Below are 22,066 nucleotides of genomic sequence, written 5' to 3'. Positions count from 1 at the left end.
TGTATGTAGATATTCCACTAGAAATCCACAAGTAGACAAATCAGAAGTATACCAGATATCATATCATTTTTATGTGATTTTTTGAGAAATAGTTGGAGACAAAACAACAATACAACATGTATGATTATACTTTTAACTCAATAACCAAAAATATGTAATATGAAGTGTCCCATGTGACATATTCATAAGTTTGAAGGCTATTGCCTTTTTGGTATAAAACACTGGTTATTTCTCTCAGAACAACCTACATACAACTTTTGTTATAATAAGTACATATGTATTATATTACATTTGACTTTATTCAACTATTCACACTTCAATGCAACGTTGTTCTACTCCATGACTCTAACCCTCTAATAACATCTTTATGTTTGTTACATTTCTTTCCAATTAAAAACAGGACATAGGACCAATCAACATACAAAGAAAAGATTAAGAAAATTCAACACCTGATAATTACTAGTGTCAGACCTTTCTAGTATATCCATTTTCAGGTAATGAGATTAAGTCGCCTTCAAGCATCAACTAGTGAAATATTGTATACAGTCTACGTAGCAACACTGTGTGGTGACCTCTATCGCCTTTTCGCTGATTTATGAACATATTCCCTTTCTTTGTCGTTTGGTCTTTACATTCACCGCCGCATCAGGCACGTGTGAAATATCAAGTTGACCCGAACCGTTAAGGAATGTTAATAGCACTTGTAGTTGTTATGTGTACATTTTACAGTTTTTAAAAAGTGTACGTGTACATAAATGTCTTATATTGTAGTCGTTTTGTATCGGCTGCTGTCGACCATCGTATTTTTTTTTACATAAATACGTTTTCTTGTCCTTCATGAGGTTCGTTAAATCCGAAGGTGAGTAACTTTATTCATATTTACTAATAAATCGCACTCGCCATGAAATTTGTTATCTTGTTTTATACTTATTAGGTCAGGGATACCATCCATCCTTCAACTCTGGGGCGGTCGAGCGATCCATGCCTCTAAAAGAAAACAGTCGAGGATTTTCATTTTTCCAAAGACACACTAAAACACGGCCTTTTGCGTGTGGGCGTTTGTTTACTAGCGTGTAATACTGTCACCGGTAATGTTGTTTGTGGCTTTCCAAAAAGACAATTATTTTGGCTCCATCAAACATTTCTACTGAACGTCGGAACAAAAACGTCGGAAGTAGGAGAAAAAACATCTTCTCCATGTACGCAGTGAGACTCATAAACGCGCATTCCAATATAAAAGCGTTTGTTAACGACAGTGCTGTTTCATTACCCTTTTCGCTTTCAAAGTTTCAGATAGTTTTTGTTCTATAACAGTTACATGTGACGATAAACATTGGGCCGCGATATCAATTTTACACACTCCCGCTGTATCACTTTTCAACTAAAGGTGTTTCTCGATGACAGCCTTATATTGTTTTAACGCCAGGTTGATTTCCACGCGTTTAATTTGTTATACAGCAGCATGCGACTTAAACATGTACGGTTTGGTTACAATTTATTATCAATGGTATACGATCAATGGTAGACGTTGAACACAAAGCGCTACTGAAGTGTTACAAGATAAACCTAGTTCTCATATAGTTTCTAACTCAATATCAGGTACATTTGTAGGTTCATGTGTTTGGAGCCATCGGCATCGATGTCATCAATTACTTATTCCGTAATGGTATGACGTCACCAATGAGACCAGGAAGATATATCATGGGTGCCAGGGCATTGATTCCAATTAGAGTTTCATTGTTTTAATTGTAGATTTTATCATAAAATCCATGCTCTGATGTATTTAAAATCCATATGTGATATCTATGATGAAGTAGAAATACGTATTGGTGCTGTAAGTGTATATATTGCTTAGATCCACGATGTGATGTCTCAAATCCACTTTGTAGATATTTGAGATCCTTGTTGTAGTGTGTATTTGAGATCATTGTTTTAGTGTTTATTTGAGATCATTGTTGCTGTTTATATTGAAGATCATTGTTGTATTGTATATTTAAGATCATTTCTGTTGTATATATGAGATCCTTATTGTGTGTATTTGAGATCATTGTTGTGTGTATTTAAGATCATTGTTGTGTATGTTTGAGTCCATGTTGTGTGTATTTGAGATAATTGCTGTAGTGTATATTTCAGACCATTGTTGTTGTGTATATTTAAAATCATTGTTGTTGTGTGGTTTTGAGATCCTTTTTGTATTGTATATTTGAGATCATTGTTTTAGTGTTTATTTGACATCATTGTTGTAGTGTATGTTTGAAATCCTTGTCGTAGTGTATATTTGAGATCATTGTTGTTGTGTATATTTAAGATCATTGTTGTTGTGTGTATTTGAGATCATTGCTGTTGTGTTTATTTGAGATCATTGTTGTTGTGTATATTTGAGATCATTGCTGTAGTGTATATTTGAGATCATTGTTGTAGTGTATACTTGAGATCATTGTTGTAGTGTATATTTGAGATCATTGTTGCAATGTATATCTGAGATCATTGTTGTAGTGTGTATTTGAGATCATTGTTGTAGGGTATATTTGAGATCATCGTTGCTGTGTATATTTAAGATCGTTGTTGTAGTGTATATTTGAGGTCGTTGTTGTGTATATTTGAAATCGTTGTTGTACATTGTTGTGTGTATTTGAGATCATTGTTGTAATGTGTATTTGAGATCGTTGTTGTTGTGTATATTTAAGAGCATTGTTGTTGTGTTAATTTGAGATCGTTTTTGTAGTGTGTATTTGAGATCGTTGTTGTAGTGTGTATTTGAGATAATTGTTGTAGTGTATATTTGAGATCGTTGTTGTAGTGTGTATTTGAGATAATTGTTGTAGTGTATATTTGAGATCGTTGTTGTAGTGTGTATTTGAGATAATTGTTGTAGTGTATATTTGAGATCGTTGTTGTAGTGTGTATTTGAGATAATTGTTGTAGTGTATATTTGAGATCGTTGTTGTAGTGTGTATTTGAGATAATTGTTGTAGTGTATATTTGAGATCGTTGTTGTAGTGTGTATTTGAGATAATTGTTGTAGTGTATATTTGAGATCGTTGTTGTTGTGTATATTTGAGATCGTTGTTGTAGTGTGTATTTGAGATCGTTGTTGTAGTGTGTATTTGAGATCGTTGTTGTAGTGTATATTTGAGATCGTTGTTGTTGTGTATATTTGAGATCGTTGTTGTAGTGTGTATTTGAGATCATTGTTGAAGTGTATATTTGAGGTCGTTGTTGTACATTGTAGTGTGTATTTGAGATCGTTGTTGTAGTGTGTATTTGAGATAATTGTTGTAGTGTATATTTGAGATCGTTGTTGTTGTGTATATTTGAGATAATTGTTGTAGTGTGTATTTGAGATCGTTGTTGTAGTGTGTATTTGAGATCGTTGTTGTAGTGTGTATTCGAGATAATTGTTGTAGTGTATATTTGAGATCGTTGTTGTTGTGTATATTTGAGATCGTTGTTGTAGTGTGTATTTGTGATCGTTGTTGTAGTGTTAATTTGAGATCATTGTTGTAGGGTATATTTGAGATCGTTGTTGTAGTGTGTATTTGAGATCGTTGTTGTAGTGGGTATTTGAGATCATTGTTGTAGGGTATATTTGAGATCATTGTTGCTGTGTATATTTGAGATTGTTGTAGTATATATTTGAGATCATTGTTGTAATGTATATCTGAGATCATTATTGTAGTGTTTATTTGAGATTATTGTTGCTGTGTGTATTTGAGATCATTGCTGTTGTATATTTGAGATCAGTGTTGTAGTTTATATTTGAGATCATTGTGGTAGTGTATACATGTATTTGAGATCATTGCTGTAGTGTATATTTGAGATCATTGTTGTAGTATATACTTGAGATCATTGTTGTAGGGTATATCTGAGATCATTGTTGTAGTGTGTATTTGAGATCGTTGTTGTAGGGTATATCTGAGATTGTTGTAGTATATATTTGAGATCATTGTTGTAATGTATATCTGAGATCATTATTGTAGTGTATATTTGAGATCCATGTCGTAGTGTGTATTTGAGATCATTGTTGTAGGGTATATTTGAGATCATTGTTGCTGTGTATATTTGAGATCGTTGTTGTAGTGTGTATTTGAGATCATTGTTGTAGTGTATATTTGAGGTCGTTGTTGTACATTGTAGTGTGTATTTGAGATCGTTGTTGTTGTGTATATTTAAGATCATTGTTGTTGTGTGTATTTGAGATCAGTGTTGTAATGTGTATTTGAGATCGTTGTTGTTGTGTTTATTTAAGAGCATTGTTGTTGTGTGTATTTGAGATCGTTGTTGTTGTGTGTATTTGAGATCGTTGTTGTAGTGTGTATTTGAGATCATTGTTGTAGTGTATATTTGTGATCGTTGTTGTTGTGTGTATTTGAGATCATTGTTGTAGTGTGTATTTGAAATCGTTGTTGTAGTGTGTATTTGAGAACGTTGTTGTAATGTATATCTGAGATCATTGTTGTAGTGTGTATTTGAGATCCTTGTTGTAGTTTTTATTTAGGGCGTTGTTGTAGTGTGTATTTGAGATCATTGTTGTTGTGTATATTTAAGATAAATGTTGTAGTGTGTATTTGAGATCATTGTTGTTGTGTATATTTAAGATAAATGTTGTAGTGTGTATTTGAGATCATTGTTGTTGTGTATATTTAAGATCATTGTTGTAGTACATATTTGAGATCATTGTTGTAATGTATATCTGAGATAATTGCTGAAGTGTATATTTGAGATCCATGTTTTAGCGATATTTGAGATCATTGTTGTAGTGTATATTTGATATCCTTGTTGTAGTATATATTTTACATCCTTGCTGAAATGTATATTTGAGATCCATGTTTAATGCATATTTGAGATCATTGTTGTAGTGTATATTTGAGATCATTGCTGTCGTGTATATTTGAGATCCTTTTTGTAGTGTTTATTTGAGATCATTGTTGTAGTACATATTTGAGATCATTGTTGTAATGTATATCTGAGATCATTATTGTAGTGTTTATTTGAGATATTTGTTGTTGTGTGTATTTGAGATCCTTGTTGTAGTGTTTATTTGAGATCATTGTTGTAGTGTATATTTGAGATCGTTGTTGTAGTGTATATTTGAGATCATTGCTGTTATATATTTGAGATCAGTGTTTTAGTGTATATTTGAGATCATTGCTGTTGTAAATTTGAGATCATTATTGTAGTGTATATTTGAGATCATTGTGGTAGTGTATACATGTATTTGAGATCAATGCTGTAGTGTATATTTGAGATCATTGTTGTAGTATATACTTGAGATCATTATTGAAGTGTATGTTTGAGATCATTCTTGTATTGTTTATTTGAGATCATTGTTGTAGTGTATATCTGAGATCATTGTTGTAGTGTGTATTTGAGATCATTGTTGTAGTGTTTATTTGAGATCGTTGTTGTAGTGTATATTTGAGATCATTGCTGTTGTATATTTGAGATCAGTGTTTTAGTGTATATTTGAGACCCTTGTTGTAGTGTATATCTGAGATCATTGTTGTAGTGAGTATTTGAGATCATTGTTGTAGTGTATATTTAAGATCATTGTTGCTGTGTATATTTGAGATCGTTATTGCTGTGTATATTTAAGACCGTTTTTGTAGTGTATATTTGAGGTCGTTGTTGTTGTGTATATTTAAGATCATTGTTGTTGTGTGTATTTGAGATCATTGTTGTAATGTGTATTTGAGATCGTTGTTGTTGTGTATATTTAAGAGCATTGTTGTTGTGTATATTTAAGATCATTGTTGTTGTGTGTATTTGAGATCATTGTTGTAATGTGTATTTGAGATCATTGTTGTAGTGTGTATTTGAGATCGTTGTTGCTGTGTGTATTTGAGATCGTTGTTGTAATGTATATCTGAGATCATTGTTGTAGTGTGTATTTGAAATCGTTGTTGTAGTGTGTATTTGAAATCATTGTTGTTGTGTATATTTACGATCATTGTTGTAGTACATATTTGAGATCATTGTTGTAGTACTATTTGAGATCATTGTTGTAATGTATATCTGAGATCATTATTGTAGTGTTTGTTTGAGATTATTGTTGATTTGTGTATCTGAGATCCTTGTTGTAGTGTTTATTTGAGAGCATTGTTGCTGTGTGTATTTGAGATCGTTGTTGTAATGTATATCTGAGATCATTGTTGTAGTGTATATTTGAGGTCGTTGTTTTTGGGTATATTTAAGATCATTGTTGTTGTGTGTATTTGAGATCATTGTTGTAGGGTTTATTTGAGATCATTGTTGCTGTGTATATTTGAGATCGTTGTTGTAGTGTATATTTAAGATCATTGTTGCTGTGTATATTTGAGATCGTTGTTGCTGTGTATATTTAAGATCGTTTTTGTAGTGTATATTTGAGGTCGTTGTTGTTGGGTATATTTAAGATCATTGTTGTTGTGTGTATTTGAGATCATTGTTGTAATGTGTATTTGAGATCGTTGTTGTTGTGTACATTTAAGAGCATTGTTGTTGTGTATATTTAAGATCATTGTTGTTGTGTGTATTTGAGATCATTGTTGTAATGTGTATTTGAGATCGTTGTTGTTGTGTATATTTAAGAGCATTGTTGTTGTGTATATTTAAGATCATTGTTGTTGTGTGTATTTGAGATCATTGTTGTAGTACATATATATAATGTATATTTTTGAAATCATTTTTGTAGTGTCTATTTGAGATCATTGTTGTAGTGTGTATTTGAGATCATTGTTGTAATGTATATCTGAGATCATTGTTGTAGTGTATATTTGAGATCATTGTTGTAGTGTGTATTTGAAATCGTTGTTGTAGTGTTTATTTAAGAGCGTTGTTGTTGTGTGTATCTGAAGTCATTGTTGTAGTGTGTATTTGAGATCATTGTTGTAACGTATATCTGAGATCAATGTTGTAGTGTGTATTTGAGATCCTTGTTGTAGTGTTTATTTGAGATCATTGTTTTTGTGTGTATTTGAGATCATTGTTGTACCGTATATCTGAGATCAATGTTGTAGTGTGTATTTGAGAGCCTTGTTGTAGTGTTTATTTGAGATCATTGTTGTTGTGTGTATTTGAGATCCTCGTTGTAGTGTTTATTTGAGATCATTGTTTTTGTGTGTATTTGAGATCATTGTTGTTGTGTATATTTAAGAGCATTGTTGTTGTGTATATTTAAGAGCATTGTTGTTGTGTGTATTTGAGATCATTGTTATAGTGTGTATTTGAGATCATTGTTGTAGTGTATATTTGAGATCATTGTTGTTCTGTGTATTTGAGATCGTTGTTGTTGTGTATATTTGAGATTTTTGTTGTTGTGTATATTTGAGATCATTGTTGTAGTGTATATTTGAGATCGTTGTTGTTGTGTTTATTTGAGATAATTATTGTTGTGTGTATTTGAGATCCTTGTTGTAGTGTATATTTTAGAACATTGTTGTGTGTATTTGAGATCATTGTTGTAGTACATATATATAATGTATATTTTTGAGATCATTTTTGTAGTGTCTATTTGAGATCATTGTTGTAGTGTGTATTTGAAATCGTTGTTGTAGTGTTTATTTAAGAGCGTTGTTGTTGTGTGTATCTGAAGTCATTGTTGTAGTGTGTATTTGAGATCATCGTTGTTGTATATTTGAGATCGTTGTTGAAGTGTGTTTTTGAGAAAATTGTTGTAATGTTAATTTGAGATCATTGTTGTAGTGTATAATTGAGATCTATATTGTAGTGTGTATTTGAGATCATTGTTGTAGTGTATATTTGAGATCCTTGCTAAAGTGTAAATTTGAGATCCATGTTTTAGTTAGGGGATAGTACGTTGTTTTGAGTGGCTATACTGGCGATTAGAACATGAAATTTGGGTTTGAACTCGAAACCGATAGGTCGAAAGTTTAAACCAAATTTCATGTTCTAATCGCCAGTATAGACACGAAAAACAACGTACTTTCCCCATTCTAACACACCTTAACAAATATACTACGCTAATATGTTTAGAAACATTGTATTTCCTTGTACCAAAGTACGTAGTAAAATACTTTTTGACCTGAACTGGCGACGTGACATTCTGCAGCGGTCTGACCAATCGGAAAGAAGCTTTCAAAAGTCTGTCATTTGGCCCCGCCCATACTGGCGAGAGCTCGATCTGTATGTTGACGAGGCGGAATATTTGGATTGTTCGTGAACGTCCTGTTACCAAGGTTTATACGACAAATTTGGATTAATATTGACCAAGTTCTTACATTTCCATGTCAATATGCATACCAATCTGTGCTTATCGACAAAATCGGTGATTATTTGTATAGATTTTTAAAGAGTTTTGTGTAAATGCATACGACACGTGTGAAACGTGGCTTAAGTGCGATGGGAGGAGCTTAACACGATTGATCATGATTCTATCGCAGATCAATTAGAACATGGTCCGTATCCAATCAAAACACGCGTTGCAAACGAATCGTGTTAGAATGTATATTTGAGATCATTGTTGTAGTGTATATTTGACATCATTGCTGTTGTATATATGAGATCCTTGTTGTAGTGAATATTTGACATCATTGTTGTAGTGTATATTTGACATCATTGCTGTTGTATATTTCAGATCCATGTTTTAGTGTATATTTGAGATCATTGTTGTAGTGTATATTTGAGATCATCGTTGTAAAGTGTATTTGAGATCCTTTTTGTGTGCACGTTTAAGATCCAAGTTTTGGTGTATGCGTATTGTTGGATACATATTAGAGGTTTAACCTATAAAGCACTTCACAAAACTAAAATAGATAGATGGTCACGCCCCTTATTTGTCAGACCTTGGTATTCGAAGATACGTCTTAGTCTGCCGTTTCCTCTAGTGGATCTCTCCGACGAACTAATTCGGATGTTTGTGGTACTCGCGGATGTCCGAGTCGACTAATACGGAATTGTTTTCCACATTTAGCCTGCCTCTGAAGTACAACCTAATACCTTAAAGACCATGTAGCGAGCACGAGATCGATTAATTGATATAGAACGTGGTCATTGATCAATCGTCAAATAAACTCACGTTATTACCGCCAGGCAGTGATCCATCTTGTCGACTGGACAGTCCGAATTGTCTGGGCTCAGGTCATGCCCATTGATGTCCTCATTTACATATGGGGACAATTCTAGGGGTCAGCTAAGTCCATTGATTTGACCGCTCGAGGCGGTCACTGAAAGTAGGATGTCGTGTTTACCCCCGGTCTACATTACTAACACCGGCCACAGTATCAAAAGATTTTGAATTAAATGTCTTAAAAGAATCATTGATTACTAAAATGTCGTCACGTTAACATCCTGTTTATATGACTAACCTCGTAGTTGTCTGTTCCTTCTTATAGAAGACCCGGATGGAGCATATTTAGCCGAAAGCGGCCGATGCAAATGTATAAGCGGATGCGGGCAGATATAGCCGGAAGCGGGCGATATCACCGGATGTGGGCTGACATCGAGGCATTTTTATTCGGGTGGTCTTTATCGACAGTTGGAATATAATTGATTACAAATGCAATTTGAGTGATATTTTGAGCATTTATATGATTAATACTTATAACACATTTGACTTAATTGGAGGGGAAAAATCCTCCAAATACATATTATTAGATTGAAAAGAACATATTCCGCCAGCATACCTTTAATAATGATAGTAAAAGTGTGGGTTCGTGTTTTGATCTGTTTTTGTGTTTTGTTTGATTAAATAGTTGATAAAAAATGCAAAGTTTCAATTTTAAAAAAATGCACGACTGACGGTTCTTGATGTGTGTGATAAATGCGCTGTGCCGCGCTGTGACATTCCTCCGCCGATATCGCGTGTCATGCTGTGTGACGAGGCACATTGGGATCACGTGATAACATACAAAATCTTAAAAATATGAAATAAACGACATGCTTTCATCATCAATTATAAAATAAAATATGTGTTATCGGCTGCATTAATGTAGATAAATAATACCGTTACATATCCCCAAAGATCGCTACAGCTACTGGTTTGTGTTGTATCGAACGCGCCTCTCCTGCTCAGGCCTGGCAGCCTACTTGTGATAGGTCCTCGCTGTTACACAGCTATGCATTTTTCATAGCGATATTCTGTCATTTTTATTATTCTATTACTTAGGAGAGTATTCCAAAATGGTGCAGCTTCTGGCCATCTCAAAGACCATCAGACAAACACTCCTCAAATTAATGAAAGTACATTATGAAAAACACAAAAACATAAAAATATTTCCACTGATCGTCGAGGATAATGTTTTGTTAGTCTGAATGCTGTGTTTGGGATAAATGTACAAGACGAAACGCGTAGGGGTCGTAGACGTCGAGGTAATGTAGCGTTAGTGTGGAGGTAACATTACAGTGTGTGGCCTAACGTTTTGGTGAAGGGATGACGTTATAGTACTAATGCTGCATTATGATAGAAGTGACGTTTTGATATGAGTTCAACATAGAGTGACTGATGTTTATTATGTCCATCTTGCTCGAATTTGTCAATTTTCAAATATCAAAAAGAATATGAGCATTAACGAGTTTCTCTTTGTAAATTTTGAAGATTAATTGACGAGAATATGATAAACATGCCGAAAACCAACTGTCACGAATTGTGGAATGTCTTTCTGCCATAATTATATATAACACTAACGACGAGTTAGACTGTGCAGAAATTTGTTGGGGATGACATGTTGCCTAATTGATATGCAAAAATCTTACACCGTGTTAACAACGTTGTGACGTCAGAGTAATGATGATGTATATTAGTATATTGGGAAGTGACTTAAACTGAACGTTGTGTTAGTGAGGTGGTGACGTCATAGAAATGGTGATGTATTATAGGGGGAAGTGACGTAAAATGAACGTTGTGCTGGTGAGGAGGTGACGTCAGAGTAATGATGTATTTGCGAGTTCACGTCAGAGTTATACTGTGGTGATTGTTAAGATATGACGTCAGAGTCATGTGTGTTTTTGTTGGTGAGAAGATGACACTAGAGTATAAGTATTTTCTACAGATCCCAGCCTAGCAGCAGTCCGACAATGTTATACGATCAAAACACGGCGCCATATGCTGCCCCAACGTAGCACTGACCCCTGAAGTTCACTTCATCTTCTGTAAGGAAAACAAAACGAATGTACAAAACGTATTTCTTTAAGGATTCAGTTTGCTTGTTCTGCTACAGACTACCCCGTGGCTGGAGCCAGACTTTGTTTTTACATGACGTTCACTGAAAATCCGACCGTCTTATGAATTAGGAAGAATAACCAACACGTCAAATAGAACGATATAAGTACCTTGCCGTAGCATGATTTTACTGAATTGTCAATAAGAGTTTACTTCTCAATATTCAGACTTTTTTATGAATAATATATGCTGTAGTGATCATTTCAGATATTTAAGACTGAAAATACTGATTGTGTGAAATGCAATGAAAATATATGAAGATACAAGCTGTATTCGTGTGTGCCTAGATAGCCGTAATGATGTCCTGTCGCTTTATGTCGGTCAATACTATAACATACCGATTAATATATATGTACATCAACCTCCACTGGGGGAAACAATTGCACGCACCAGTTTAAATTATACTGTATGCTGAAACTCATTACAGCTGAGATTTAACTCGCCTTATTTTAATGCTGCAATTTTGGTAACAATAAACAATAATGACGCGTCGCATCCTTCCTACTGACCAGCGTGTTGTCTATATAGCTATTGAACCTTCTTATCAGTTCGGGTTCAGTCTCACATCATAGGTTTCCTCTGTAATACGAAAATCAAACTGTACTGCATTACAGAAATATCACTTTGAAGTTAGTGTTTTTCTATAATGCGTAAAAGATACACAAGGTTCAGCATATCTGAAAAACAACTATCTCTAGCTTCCAAGGAGTTATTAAAAATGGTTATGAGCGTATTTCGTTATGTCAAATATTGATCATTTTGACGTCTGTAGTTTTTTTACGAGAAAGTTAGGATTACTATGATATATATGTGTATTCATGTCTGCGAGCTCGCGGATCTGTAAGTTTTTGAAGCCATGAGTTTAAGTTGTTGCGGCCTCGTCATTTGTCTATGTGCGCGGTCTATCTCCATTAGCACATCACGTCCCCTACTATCTAGCTTCGTCATGATAGACTTAACATGCCCGACAACAAACATCGACAATTTTTAAATCACTGCTACAAAGCTGAACAATAAAGCCGATAAGAGGTGCAGAGCGCATGTTGACGAGAGGTGATTTGGCGGGAATTGATCAGCAGTAGCAACAATGGCGGACGTTATCTGCGTACGTTCGATTGGTTAGTCGCGGGCCGCAGACAGGTGCCCGTGCCGTTCCGATACCTCCAAGCTTCTCTGTGACAAGGATTTATGAGTTGTGAGAGTTTGATCACCTTGGCCATCACACGTGCGCCATCATGCATGGCACGTACATCCGGTTTGACAGGCAGAAGGATGTATCGATGAATTTATTGGATTTTAATTCCCGCGAGGTTATCCAACATCACGTAGCGCGGTGGTGAAGGTCTGAAGTTTGACATCGCTTACATTTGTATCTATTACGAAGGCCGTGGTATTTGACAAGGCACAGTAAAACTTCATGAAATCAAAGTTTAGTAAAGAAGCTAGATTGCACTACCAGCGCCGTAAGAGATAACCTATCATTTGTAATGCTAATTATGCAACTCCACGAACAAGCCCCGAATGATATCGCAGACTGACAACGTTTGGGGGTCTACTCGACCCAAGCCGTTCATCTCGTTGTTAATTGACCGTAAGCTTTTATTCTGATGGTGCGCGACGCGAGCCGGGCAGCATACTCGCTGTCGTCCTTGAATTGTTTGTCCTAGTTGGTCGTTAGTATTACTTATTTGTGTTTTATTCCCGACAGCCGTTTTCTTTATACGATGGTTTGCTTTGTTACAAACTTCATTAAGAAAAAAAACGAACATAACACGTAATCAAACCAGTAACAATGATGTATTTTCGAAATATAATTGTAAGAAGAATGAATTCAAAATCTGCATCTTGACAAGTTATTTCTACACTGTTAATCACGTGGTAAGTCACGTGATAATACCGCCATCTTATGAACAATCACATGGCTGTGAACACAGTAACTGCTCCATATCTATACAAGGTACATATGTGTTCTTGGGCTTCCTAAAACACATTTTTACGACTAACATGTGTACTGATATGTTCAAACACATATATATCAGATACATACGTGTTAAAATGAAGTTATTAAAATAATGGGTATAATAGAGCTTTTTCCATAGAAAGTACACAGAAACATCTGGTAAACCGGAAGTCAATGATCGTCCATCTTGTACATATAACATGTTCACCAGTCCTATGTCATCAGGAAAATGAAGTCACGCATTCTCGTACTTTTTAGTGCAAAACATTTTTTTTTCCCTCCATTTAAATCATTCCTTTTTATGTAAAAACAACCACCACATTGGACATTGATACATTATATGTAATATGGCGCCGCGTGCAAGTACATATTTAGAGTATTATAAAACAGAATGTGATGGATATCAAAATTCAAAGTAAAGTCAGAGTTTGAATCATACCAACGGAATAAAGAGTTGAATTGCACCTACATTGCAAATATTTCACTTTGTGTAAGTGGTTAGCGATGATCGTTTATCGACAATCTTCTCTGACTTTACAAGAACACAACTGATTTCGTTTTTATCCAAAACACGGCTGACGGCGTTGTTATGAATAGACAACAATTATGAATCAGCGACTTCCTGTTTATCAGGGATGTCTCGGGAATAGATTTTTTGGGAGGATTCTTGTTGTTTCCTGACTTGCTTATCAGCTTAACAGAAAAACTGTCAGGAAAGTCTACTCCCAGACTCATTGGCTATACGCATTTCCCCGTAACGTCCGTACGATCGCTGTTAATTTTGTTACTGTATCATACTGTTATTGTTCCGGTACAATTCGGGATACATTTTTGTTCAACTTTGATTACCAAATACCTTCCACATTTTTGTCATTGATAAAACATGATAAAACAGTAAAACACCTAGTATATATGATCCATTAAAAATATACATATTAGGGGACACTTGATTGAACGGTGACCCTATTGGCATTACACTGACTTGCACTGTAAGATAAAATATATCAAATTCAAATTTAAAAACAAAATGAAAGTCTAGAAACCATTACATAGGAGTTATTTTGTACAACTAGTGCCCGTGGTCAAGGTGATAGCGAGAACAAGTTATTGCAACATTGTAGGCCTATAGCTGTGAACAGATTATGGTGTTTTATCGTATATCATATTGTCATTAGTTTAGGGTTTCGTGATTAGTACACGGATGGGATATTTTCTATATCTACATACATACATGGGTTCCGTTTCGAGCCGCAAATAGTGGCTAATGAAATCAACGTGGACGAGTTGAGTAAAACGGGATGTCAAAAATATAAAATCTCTGACTTACGAGAAAATAAATATGTATATAATAAAAACATATAAATACATTTCTTAACTTAAATGTTAAATCCATTTTCTGACTCCTTATAATTAACATCATATATCTGGTTTGTCGTCTCAAAGTTCAAGCTTATTGCTGAACAACTTTGAATTTTGTTTAAAAACAGAAAACAGTATTTTAAGACGATTCTGATAAGTTCACTCAAAGAACAGTGACATGGGTGACGCAATATCCTGAGAAAAGTGACGTAGAACACCGATATGAATGACGTAGAACACTTTGATACTTTCGACACAAATGTATGAATGAGATTTGACTTGTATACATATTATACGGTGTTCTAGAGATTAGTGACGTAGCTGGCTCGTCGGTGTCGACGTCACACCTCGTCATATTATCTATATATAAACTCTGCTTATGGATTTCTATTATAGATCATTGTCAATTACAGAATGGAATGTTGCTTTCTTCCGGAGTTCGCTGGACAGAATCAGCGTTGTACTTAAGTATGGCAACCACTGGATTTGACGTCATAATATCATCATTCCTTTAGACAGAACTGAAACAGGAAAACAGTATTATCAGATATAACCTTGTTGTACCACAACAATGACGCAAGTTAGAAGTATATACCATGTGTACTACATAACAGACAGACATAAAATATCGGATTGCGCATTTTAAATATAACAAAACATTGTTAACATAACTTAAATATCGTCGATGATGTAACTGCCGTCTACATTAAGCGGACCATACTTATCAGATCGGTCTGGTTTCGGTTTCATTCAATAACCAACGATTTGTTCGTTATATTAAATTCCTCAGATATGAATGGTTTGTTGATTAAGCCAAGGGAAAATATATACTTAAAAAACTGTATCCGGGTACCTACCTTTGTCTGTCACCATGGGGACAAGGTAAGTAGATGACGTACATTGGCACGAGTCACTGTCGTTGCTGGACCACCACAAAGCATCCTCGAACATACAAGGTACTCCGCAGATCACATGGCACCTTGGACGTTAATGCCGTGAACCCCTATCATAACATGGGCACTGCTGTAACGTTCTCACAGTCGTATTTGACGTCCATTGTGATTTTTGATATTACTGTAAGGATCATATTATCGCCTCGGATGTTATAATAAACATTCCGCTTCCGGTTCAGACTTTGTTATCAATGCCATTTCTCGTCGACGACTGTGTACCTGGAATTCCAAGTCCTTGTTATAGAAACATGCCCATTTGGACAATAACTTTGTCGTCATCAAGAAGGCTCTGAAGGTAAACTAGATTTTTACCATTGTCCTTTCCGTCAACATCCTCTGTCAATTTGGACATTGATCAATACCACAACACTGTTCATGATGGCCGAACATTAGCTGTAACACCTTGGGTGACGAACTGTCAGACTCACTTTACAATTTAAGCCATGTTTGAGTATTGTGTCAGTACCTCTGGTCCTTGTGAACAACAATAAATAATAAATAACCGTACAAAAAAACTAACTGAACTGTCGTCGCTCTAAACAATAATAAATAACTTTGAAAGCCCGGTAGCATCAATTCATAACATTTAGGTCAAATTCTCCGTTCATTATAAAATAAATGCTTTGACCTTGTGGTACTCAAGCTTATCACAACACAGATTATCAAGATAAGTGGATATAAAGTAGTCCGTCCTCCGCCATTGTACGAATCACTCTCGCGGATGGATATCACACGCCTATTTGTACCTTCCGGTGGAACAAATGTAGTCCTTTGATAAGTTTCCGAATAAACCTAAAAGAAAGAATAAAAAAAGGTTTTATGAAAATAACCAACACAAAAATGTAAGCCTTTTCAATGTACTTATTTAAATTATAAATTGTTTCAAACGTTTATTATTTCTCGTATACTTTTGCTTCTTCGTTTTAAACACAAATCATTTACCCAAAATGGAACAAGATTAGGTGCTTATACAAATGGAGTTTCAGAACATTGGTTTCTTTTAAATTTAATGTCGTCGATAACAAATATTGCACCGAGCTTTTTGACACCGATCTCCATTTTATTTCTGCTTGAAAGATGCGTTTTTGCATTGTAAATTTTACATCGTATTTTCTCACCACCGTAGTTGTATTTCCAATTCCTCTTACCGATATGTTTAATGCATCATTAACATAGATGCTTGTGTATTTCATCATATTTATATACGTCCTTATATGAGCTAATATATTAATGGATCAAATAAGGCCAATATAACCAATGAAACAGAAGCATTGTCCTTTGTTCTTTGACTGCCTTTGTCAGTACATGGGTGTTGAATTACCTCTCGTCTAGGCAAGCATTCTATTTTTCATTAAATGACTTCGTGTTAGAAGCAAATTAGCTGATTATCACGTCAATTGGTTGACAACCTTATCTCGACATCCAGATACTTAACGACAATTTGGAATAAGGTTTCTTTCATCGTCAATCTCGACTTGACCGGAAATTTGCTGGGAGTGGTGTGCTTTTATTTATCGCGATTTTTTCGAAGTTATTTTAGGTATTTGCAGAGTCAAGATGTTTGCGAGCTAAAATGGAATCTTGTAGACACATTGAATATAGATAATAACAGTGCAATGATTCTTTTGTGAGCACTAAAGGAAACTTCTGTGCGTATATCAAGTCAAAGATGTTTAAGGATTCATTGTAATATCGTCTTTGACGCTCTTTATGACACCTCAGAATGCTCATTTTTGTGACGGTATTATTGAAAATATTAAGGATGATGAAGAAATAACATTTTCTTATCAAATGACACTTTTCAATCAGAACTGTAACGTTTTATCAGTTCTTACCGAACTAGATACTTTGGTAAAGGCTAGCGACGCATGCATGTAATTGGTCATTAACTTTTTTAATCTTTGCTACAATAACACTAGGACGCCACGCTCTGCCTGACAATTGTCATCTTTGCTACAGTAAAACTAGGACGCCACGCTCTGCCTGACAATTGTCATCTTTGCTACAGTAAAACTAGTACGTCACGCTCTGCCTGACTATTGTCATCTTTGCTACAGTAAAACTAGGACGCCACGCTCTGCCTGACTATTGACATTTTTGCTACAGTAAAACTAGGACTCCACGCCCTGCCTGACTATTGAAATCATTGGCTGAAGCTTTTTGTCAGTTTGTGTTTAAAATGTTTATAGTTTATACCAATGAATTGCCAATGCCACTGGTATAAAACACGACCTTGGAATTTGCTATCGACAGGTGCGTGTTTGTCGGAAAACTATGCTAACTCTCTTCCAAAGGGCTGTTTTTGTACAGAGAAAGTAAGATAAACGACTTTCTTAAAATAACCTCCCCTTGTCCGATTCCTATTGATGTACGAACCTAACCTACGCTTCACTAACATTATTATCCATTTTTTAAATTAAATTTTGACGGTTAATTTAAGGAGAGTGTGACGGAGGGAAGGGGACGAAGGCACGAGCCCGATAATACTATATCGGTCACGTGACTCGCCCAAAAATGCACGGAGGTATTATACACCCTAGATAAAACCTAATAGGGCCTACACGCTTCTGGGCCCCTTAATGCCTGTTTATACCATTCATATCACTTCCAAATTGCTGTTATCTTACGTAACCGTTTAGTTACTCTCTCTTCTCCGTAACTTTTTTTTTGTCCTGAAGGATTTCAATGATCGCCTGAATTACTTCGTTAAAATTCCATTGCCCTATCCCACAGCGCGGTACGATATTAGCAGCAGGCCGAGCTAGGGGCTGTTCATGTTAACATCACCAGCGCGGGGTTAGGTTACCACAAATACACAGCCACCCCTGCAATATTAGTTTTAAAACAATTACCAATCGACATCCCACCCTACGATACGTTCGCAAAATTGGCATTCGCGGTAGGTGGGGAATTTATGTCACTACAGGTGTAACCAAGATGGCTTACGTACCATATGCTTTCTTACAACACAAAATAACGAGAAGCGTGTAATTACACTCGAAATGATTAAACTAGTTTGGAATCCAGTGAGCAGGTTCACTGTCACTTTTGTCTACCATACACATACACTATAACCATTTATTAACTTCACATGGCTTTTCGTTTAATTCTATTAATATAATGACAAAACCCGGGTAGGGGACGAAAATGAGGGATAATTAAATGTCCATATCAGACAAAGCAATGCAACTCAAGTATTTACTGTCCTGGTATATACAGAAAGTTTGCTTTCTCACGTGCAAGAAAATAATGCTTAGAATATATTTTGAACGGCGATATTTCCACAAAATTGTCAACATTATTTAAACTAATTGCAACAAGAAACATTCTTCATACAACGACAGGGTCTTATCAATTTCCATGTCTAAAACAAACTATCAAAATTATTTTCGCTGTCATTCCCTTAAGTAAACAATAACAATACTGTGGAATAGAAATTGTAATTATAAAGCTTTTTGCCAATATATAATTCATTCAGTTCAACGAAATTGTCGACGACTGTTTAATCACATCAACATTATATTTCACAAAGACAACATTCATAATAATACACTAATTGTCTTTCTCAACCACTCTCATTTTGAAAGCGATTATCGATGTAGACTTAATAGAAGGTAGAGCATTTGAAGGTCAGACTGAGGACAATAATATTACATAAGTGGAAAGAATTGCTAAGGAATTTCCTTTACTGCTTCAACGGTTTCCTTTGAAAACAAACTTAGGTCAAGAAACGTTCAGGAAAGTTGGGTCTGGTTATTTAATTTCTTGACGGACAAGGTCAGAGTATTAATTTCGTAAATTCTGATAGCCCCACCGCCACCATCATTATGATAAAATGGTCGTCCTATCAGAGTGGAGAACACAACCTGTGTTTTTTACAGATGAAAACCGTTTTTAAAACCCCAAGGTTCGATCGACCGGTATACGTTTAGCGACCAATTGTGGGCGGCAACGGAAGAAACAAAAAGAAATATTTTCAACAGCAACATTCCACAAATGAAAGAAGAATTTGTCATTGCAGTTTTCGTACGTCATTTCCGGGAACCTACTTGTGTTTGGAGAGTATTGGTACCAGAGTGTCTTCCACGCCCTCTCTCGGGAAACGCTGGGTTGTGGAAGAGTAGACTTGTGAAATGGTATGTCGTGTACATGTACTACAATGCTCGTGACTGTTATACCTTCTCACGACAAACGGAGCCAACTATTGACACCAATTACCTCCGCATTACCCATAAAGGTGACAATACGTGACTTGAAGGAATCATGCAACGTGCATCACTCGTGGGAATCGAACTTTTGACTACAGACCCACATGAAGTACATGTCCATTCTATATCCTATATATCCTGGGAGATCCGAACTAGAGCCCACTTAAAGCGTTATTTGCCAATCGAATACATTTTCCTTAATCCGTCTCTGGGGGTGGGGACGGGGGTTGAACATGTGACCAGAAATCTACAGTGTCTGGGTGCCTAAAATAGAAGTGATATCCAGAGCTGTTAGCGGAATCGACTGTCACTGGCTCTCATTAAACGTTGGACGTCCTCAACCTAACTCAGTTATTACAGTAACGACGGCAGTAGACAGGAACGAGACGTGCTTCTCAAAGATGACAAGCATCTGATGGACAGAGACGGACTTGAAACTATATTATTTTGTAACGTTCAAAGCTTGTGTGCGATAGCGAACTCTGTTACTCAGAAACTTACAGACGGTTTGTAAGTAAAGATAGTTTTGAAATGTAACAAAACCGTCGTGTCATGCCTTTCCATCAAACGAAAACGATACATTCTCGGTGTTTAGAGTCAAACCGATAAACTATTTCCTACCGCATTTACGAAAATGCCCTTGTCAAAAGAAATCCAAAATAGTAAAAAATATTTAATGATAATTTCTTTTAATGATTAAATATTTATAAATCACAATAATGTGTCTATCACTACCACTTCTAAATAAATAAAGCCTGATCTTGTCATCGTAAGTTAACAATTTTCAAACAAATTCAAAACATTAGTGCGAACTTCGATTTAAAGACATTGACATTGGATGCGACATTGAGGTACAGAACACCTAGCCCTTACCTTTGTTGAGAACACGTGCCTGTCACACATTGTACTGCTCCGAACCATCGGTTTAGCCAGCACGTCCATCAGACTCGCCGCCTCTTGACCACAGCTCCGGCCAATGTTGTCCTTGATACACTGCATCACCTGACTCAGATCCCTGAAAAGTACAACGACATAATTACAGCATCGCGTCGCGAAAAAAAAATGCTGAAATGGCAAAATGCCTATATAAAATGTCTGATAGACACACATGTCGTTTTTAAGCTTATGAAATAACAATTTGTCACTTGGAAACTCCTGAAATAGTTATGTACTGTACGGCTTGAAAACGTACTAAATACCAAGAGATCATTTGGAAATCTATTAAGTACTGTGAAATAACTTCTAAAATGATAGCACGTCTTTTAGAAAGCTAATGGAAGTGCAAAAGATCGCTCTTAAACTTCTAAAACAGTAGCAAATTACTCTGAAACGTATCAAATACATGTATCATGTGATCGATAGAAATAAAAGATTTATTTTGACAAACAAAAACTGTTAAAAAATGTTGGAACTTTTTGAATACATCCTGGCAAGAGATCTGTTTAATTACGTTTATTTATAACTTTATATTAGTACAAGATATACCTTGCTAAGATCACGTGCATGCAAACAGGAAGTACTTAATGTTTTAAACAAGCAGAGAACTACGGCACTTTAAAGTACACATCAATGAAAAATGGCAGCTTCCTGTTAAATCTAATATGGCTCATAGTCCATAAAGCGTTACCGGCTTTCTGATTTATAACGCTGCTTGATGGTTAAGATAGTGTAAACTCGACGGAGATAAAACAACGCTAAATCCATTTTTATTCAGAAATTGTATTTAGAGTGAACATACAAGTTTGCTGCCAGAGGCCGTTCATCGTTGTCACCGTCCTAGTCAGATAGATCGCGAATAGCAACCGTTTATCGCCACTCGTCTACGAGCTCCAACATCAAAGAAAACCGCGCTACTATCACTTACATTAAACCATCTTTCGTTATATGTATAAAACCTGCATTATATATTGTCAGGTCTGTTTTACACAAATGAAGAATAATGGTGAAAAGAACGTTAATTTGTACACCAGGATACTATATTTATGCTTACTTGCGTAACACACGAAAGCTATAAAAACTTGAGACAACTCACAAAACTCATACCCTAGTTATAAATTCCTATTCTTGGTCATGAAACCCTGATCCAGAAAATACTGAAATTAATCGTAAAACACAAAACCTTGGCCCTAACCACACCACTGTGCTTCAAGATAAATCTTCTAGTCTTATAGACATGGACAAACTTCTGTGTCGAGTTGTACCCCATACCTTACAGTACAGACAATAGGCCAATGGCATTTGACCATTTATTATACGCAGAATTTTATCTTTTTGTGGTTAAAGAAGCGTCTACATAGATTCCTTGGTGCTTCCCTATCGCAAACTTCAGGCTTGAGACTACAGTGGCTCACAGATGTGTTGGTAAAGTACACCCCTACCAGTGTAAAACCATCACCGTGGCAAATAAATTCTGTCCGCGTACAATCCT

At 35.6% G+C, this 22,066-nt stretch overlaps 1 protein-coding gene across 2 annotated transcripts in view; it reads right to left on the bottom strand.

The window, feature by feature from the left end:
* Positions 1-12,936: 12,936 nt before the first annotated feature.
* Positions 12,937-22,066, bottom strand: part of LOC110465186 — a 35,032-nt gene continuing 25,902 nt past the window's right edge. For both annotated transcript variants that reach the window (XM_021520844.1, XM_021520845.1), the window contains exons 5-7: positions 20,512-20,653; positions 15,335-16,222; positions 12,937-14,998 (exon numbers count right to left, since the gene is read on the bottom strand). In XM_021520844.1, coding sequence (XP_021376519.1) covers positions 16,022-16,222; positions 20,512-20,653 — 343 coding nt within the window. In that variant the 3' untranslated portion in view covers positions 12,937-14,998; positions 15,335-16,021. The remainder of the gene's footprint in view (positions 14,999-15,334; positions 16,223-20,511; positions 20,654-22,066) is intronic.

This window comes from Mizuhopecten yessoensis, unplaced genomic scaffold (genome assembly GCF_002113885.1).
Source record: "Mizuhopecten yessoensis strain PY_sf001 unplaced genomic scaffold, ASM211388v2 scaffold11059, whole genome shotgun sequence".
NCBI lineage: Eukaryota > Metazoa > Mollusca > Bivalvia > Pectinida > Pectinidae > Mizuhopecten > Mizuhopecten yessoensis.
This window is presented reverse-complemented; position numbering and strand designations above follow the sequence as displayed.